The following is a 5855-nucleotide window of genomic DNA, read 5'->3' as shown; positions in this document are numbered from 1 at the left end:
AAAAAAATCGCGTTTCGACAGTTCAGTGTATGGTCGACAACCCGTATCGACGCACTGTTCCGAAAAGTCGAAATAGACGCGTAAACAACATCTTAACTAATATATGTTATTGCGAACAATATTACCTACAGCCCCAGTGGTCGAGCTGGTTAAGACGCCCGCACGGATTGAGGGAGGTCCCAGGTTCGAATCCTGGTTGGGGTAATATTTTTCGCAATAAGAATTTTAATTGCCAGATACGGTCAATAAAAAAATCATTGATGTTGATATTTTTTACGTTTTAAAAAAAACTGATCGCGCGCAACTCCTGCGATCGGAGACAATCAATCGTATATGGACGCACTTCTATTGTGCGAGCGCGGCTCGAGAATTACGTGCGCGCGCGTACGAGGTTTGCCTAGAATTATTTATCATGGAAAAGAAAATGCGAAAAAATGGCGCTTTTCGATACCGCGGCACTTAATTCTGACGGAGACTACGTGTGTGCTTGCAAACTCACTTACGTATTACAATGCATCGCGTTGAGCTCGGGGCTGGTAAATAATTAGCCCGTGATAATATCGTGGAGAATTTTATTACATCCTGCGCGATCAGTATCGGATAGATAAATGTTGTTTACGAGATTAACTAACATATTGATTAGCTGGACAGATGAATACGATGTACTTTTTTATTCCTATATGTATGAAAACAGGGACGACGAGGACGTAAAGATGAAAGCGTATATACATGTATGTCGTACTTTCTTGCACAAAGTAATTTTGCATTCTTGTGCAACGGCGGGCATTGATGTCTTTCAGAGGAATCGCAGTTCTGCAAATGAATCATAGATAATGCGATAATTTTCTGAGAACTGCACCTATGAGTTGAATTTCCTGGGAACACATATTGCAAAGGGGAGGAGGTGTATATGACATAAGAATAATTTTTTTAATTATTTTTAATACCGACAATAATGATAAAATTAAATGTCACCTTTAACTATCGAGTTATTGACAAAAATGATTATTGCACAGTTGGCAAGTTTGTGTCTTCTTGTTAAAGCAAACGCCGGTTAATATTTTTGTATTAAATGTTTAACACATTCATGTGTTAATTTACTTTAAGTGTCAAATTATTAAAATACTGAAAAGAAATGTTAAAACAACGCAATGTGTACTTATTTTTTAATCTTATACAATGCATATGTTCTTTATTATTAGTAACAAGATTTATCTGTTAAAATTTACAGAATAAAATGTTGATTTTATTCTATATAACATAAGTGAGAGTGATTCGCCGTCATTTGACTTATTACATCTGTAAAATGTAAAAATAACATTTAAAAAAATTTATTTTGTCACTAAAAGTATGTTAATTTTACACAAAATTTATTTCAAATTATTTTGAGATTTGCATTTATTTTGGGTTAAATTTTTGCTATTTATCTTTTTGTTTTCAAAATAAAACTACCATTCAATTTAATATAACACTTTTTTTCAGTTCAATCTTACAAGATCAATTTTAGATCAATTTTATTTAAAAATGAAACTCTGATTTGTATTCCAATGCTAAGTTTTACTTCAGGCGTCGATTTAAAAAATTGAGACGAATATCTTGATCGCTTTATTTCGCCAGTAATGCAACCGGCAGATTCTTATCCTCAATATCGTCAATTGTGATCATTTGAGATAGTAAAAGACGAAGAGCAACCTGCAAGTTATTGTTTGAATTGTTTGACAAGAATGGAAGTTAGGTCAGAGTCGGAAATATTCACTAGACGTTTATCAGATGACGTGTATTCCAAAAACCAGATAATAGCCATCAAGAACAATTACGGTAGGCGACAACGGCGTAATTGTGTTGACAATGTCACTGTCCGATAGCAGCTCTTTTTAGGATACGCGCCCAACTTTCATCCAACTATTGACAAGTGTTGTAATTGGAAATTAGGTCGCTAAAGGTATCTCCATCAAGAAGCTCACAAACTATTTAAATTTACTAATATATATAATTTCCTACGCGGATAGAATTTTCTCTTAAAATTTATCCTAAAAATTATATAATCATGGGACAGTGTGGCATTTCGAAGAATTTTATGAGGGGTTTTTTTGAAATGTTTCCAGTTTTACTAGTAGAATGTATGGTAAAATTTCAAAGTCTTCAAAATACCACGTTGTCCCACGATTACGTGATTTTCACGATAAATTTTAAGAGAAAGTTCTCTCCGCGTACAGAAATTTCTTTATAAATTGTTTAAAATAAAAAACTGTAAGTTTCGAAAAACCTCGCTTTCGATTGTCGTGAAATTTGAATGAAAGTATAAAAGTATCGCCACTGCTCCCAAGTAAAATATTCCAAAGAGTTGTCGGTAAAAATAAAAATTAATCGAGATAAATTTACATTATTAATATAACGGCAGTTAAGTTATTTGCAAGAGCTCGCAAGTCGGGGATATAGAACGACCCTGACCTTAAGTGTTATAGTTGTCGTCTCTAATATGATTCCGAATCAAGCGGGAATTGCTTCTGATTGATGGAACGTGTTATTACAGATCGTTCTAATTGCGAGTTGAACTAAATTAAATTGTGTTAGGTTGAATTTTTCTGTTAAACAGAAACGCGCAGGAAGAAATTCTGCCCTTCGTGTGTCAACATACGATTCCTTTAGTGGCATAATAATAAAATAATTGCGTAGAAATTCGGTAATTTTATCATTACATTACTAAATTTTCCCTTGAACTTCAACTAATTGTAAGTTTTGTCCAATTATTATTTTAAAGCTATTTATTTGGGAGCAATCTGGGATAAAATTTCTCATGACGATCGAAAAGAAGATTCTTTAAAAACTACAAATAGATTTAACGTTTTAGAAATAGACTATTTGAATTAGACACTTATCACGTATTACAATCGACAAGTGGAGTCTTTAGGAACTACGTCCAAATACATTTAATATTTTAGAAATAGACACATCAAATTAGACACTTGTCACGTATTATTATACAATCGAGAAGTGGATTCTTTAGGAACTACGTCCAAATAGATTTAATATTTTAGAAATTATAGGCTCGTCGAATAAGACACTTATCACGTATTACAATCGAGAAGTAGATTCTTTAGGAACAACATCTAAATAGATTTAATGTTTTAGAAATAGACTCTTCGAATTAGACACTCATATCTTTTCCTTCGCGTATTAAAATCGAGAAGTGGATTCTTTAGGGACTGCATCCAAATAGATTTAAAATAGTTCAGAAATAGACTCCTCGAGCTAAACACTTATATCTTTTATTTCGCGCACGTATTAGTCTTTTCGACTATTAAGGTATTATGTTGTATTGCAGCAGACGACAGTGCGGGAGGAGACACGACGGCATGCGGGAACATCTTGGTGGTATTATCATGGATTGTTGTAATATTAACGATGCCGTTCTCCCTCTTCGTTTGCTTCAAGGTAAGATTCTTTTTCGGGAGGAAGGAGAGAGTCTTTAACAAAAGATATCCTTCGAAATTCTATTCTCGTACGCGAAATTGCGCGCCGTTCGCCGACAGTTGCTGACTGCGAACGTTTAATGAGCAATGTTATTCCAATGTAACTATAGTTACATGGAGTTTATACATAATATCGCCTTCGTCCACAGTGCATGCGCTCGTTTTCGTAGCGATCTTCTTATTGTATCGCGACTCAGCGAGCGAGATATGTATCGATACGGGTATTATACGCTCTTATTAATAAGCTATTTCATTAATAGCCCGTATCAGCGATCTTTTTTGCTAATTCCACGATAAAGACGAGCATTAATTTACGGTATCGCTGTGCCAGTCATCGATTACTGTGACGATCTTCATTTTTATCAAGTGATTTTATCAATTTGACTTATTTATAGCTCCATCTAATCATTACCATTGAAATTGTATTTTCGTAATGTGCAATGGTATTAATTAACTGAATTATATATGTTAATTAAACAATTATATTTATTAATTAAATTACTTATTAAATTAATTACAGCGGTACATATTAAATAGATTAAATAGAATTCCATCATATATAAATTAAATAGAATTCCAATAATTGCATTGAATGTATAAACTCCTAGTGAAAATACAAGTTACGAATACAAAATGTATCATAATGTTTTTACTTTCAGGTTGTGCAAGAGTATGAAAGAGCCGTCATATTTCGACTGGGACGTCTTCTATCAGGCGGCGCTAAGGGCCCCGGTAAGAATAACGCTATTACATTAATCTATTTGTTTGAGAGAGAATACAATCTACTTAATTGTTGCTGTACAGTTAATAACGGCCGTACTCTTTATGTCGAAACCTTTGAAAATTCTTAAGTAATTTAGCCATCCACATTTTACGCACGGTTTGCTGTCATCGAAGCGACTAATCGTATTTTTACGCTTGTAGGGATCTTTTTCATTCTGCCGTGCGTGGACAACTACGCGCGCGTTGATCTGCGAACCCGAACGTACGACGTACCGCCGCAAGAGGTAATTGCCTGCAATCATCTTTATTATCGTCGTTATTTGAACTATTTGGATATTCCTGCCGACACGCAGACGATATGCCAATAATATAAATTTCACTTATTTGTTTATAATAGAATAATAAGATACTCGTATTAATGATAATAATAAAATATTAATAGAATATGGAGATTAGAAAAAAAATATATAAATATACATAAACTATGAAATTAAAATTTAAAGCAAAAAATTATAGAAAATATAAAACTAGAAATCCCCCTCAAAACCATACAACTTTTGTCTGAAACTTTTTTGTTTGCTGGGCTTAGTTTTTGAGATATTTGACTGTCCAAGTTAAAATGGGACACTCTGTATAATAACATCAGAGATTTTTATTGACCGTATCTGGCAATTTTCTGTATTATTAAAATTGCCAGATACGTTCAATAAAAATCTCTGATGTTGTTAATTACTGCTGGCGACTTTTAAGAATGTTCTCATTAGACTCTGTATATGTAATGTTGAAGTATAAAATTTATCTGTTGATATTAGGTTTTGACGAAGGACAGCGTTACAGTATCCGTTGATGCAGTAGTTTACTACCGTGTTAACAACGCAACCATTTCGATTGCGAATGTGGAGAACGCGCATCATAGTACGAGGCTGCTGGCTCAGACAACCTTGAGGAATACTATGGGGACGCGACCGCTTCATGAAATATTAAGCGAACGAGAAACACTCTCCGGAAACATGCAGGTACACGAGATATTTAAACACAATTATGTCCGCCCTACGTTCTCTAAAAAATTTATTAATAATGACATTTTGACGATCGCGTTTATATTATATTACTAGGTTTCCTTAGACGAAGCTACTGATTCGTGGGGAATAAAGGTAGAACGAGTTGAAATGTGAGTATCCAAATTGTTATAACAAAATGACATTTCCAATAAAATATAACTTTTTTATGTTCAAGAAAGAGCAGCTATTTCTTTTGATTTTAATTGTAAAAAGAAATTACATAAAAGTGAGCTTTAAAAATATACCTGACATACTTTAAAAGATTATTCTTAATGACACGCTGAAATAATTTTTCCGTAATTTTTCTGAGTTTTATTTACTTGCAAGTATATCGTTAGAACTTTCATTTTTCAAAAAAAAACTTGTTATAAAGATTAAAATTACCAAAAGTTTTGTGATTAAATTGAAACTGTATAAAAAAAATTCTATCGTAAAAATGTAAGAATAGTAAATAAATGTAAATTTTTTCATGATTTTGTAGCAAAGATGTACGACTTCCCGTTCAGTTGCAACGGGCTATGGCAGCGGAAGCTGAAGCTGCACGCGAAGCACGCGCTAAGGTAAAATATTAATATACAGGGTGGGCCATTTTAATTTA

At 33.4% G+C, this 5855-nt stretch overlaps 1 protein-coding gene across 1 annotated transcript in view; it reads left to right on the top strand.

Annotated features, from left to right (window-relative positions):
* LOC105565606 (band 7 protein AGAP004871-like) overlaps positions 1–5855 on the top strand; it is a 21239-nt gene that overhangs the window by 10909 nt on the left and 4475 nt on the right. Inside the window, 6 exon segments of the mRNA XM_012018934.1 lie at positions 3329–3435; positions 4133–4205; positions 4398–4480; positions 5009–5212; positions 5312–5367; positions 5739–5817. Coding sequence (XP_011874324.1) covers positions 3329–3435; positions 4133–4205; positions 4398–4480; positions 5009–5212; positions 5312–5367; positions 5739–5817 — 602 coding nt within the window.

This window comes from Vollenhovia emeryi, unplaced genomic scaffold (assembly GCF_000949405.1).
Source record: "Vollenhovia emeryi isolate VEMERY1.0 unplaced genomic scaffold, V.emery_V1.0 DF939150.1, whole genome shotgun sequence".
Taxonomy (NCBI): domain Eukaryota; kingdom Metazoa; phylum Arthropoda; class Insecta; order Hymenoptera; family Formicidae; genus Vollenhovia; species Vollenhovia emeryi.
This window is presented reverse-complemented; position numbering and strand designations above follow the sequence as displayed.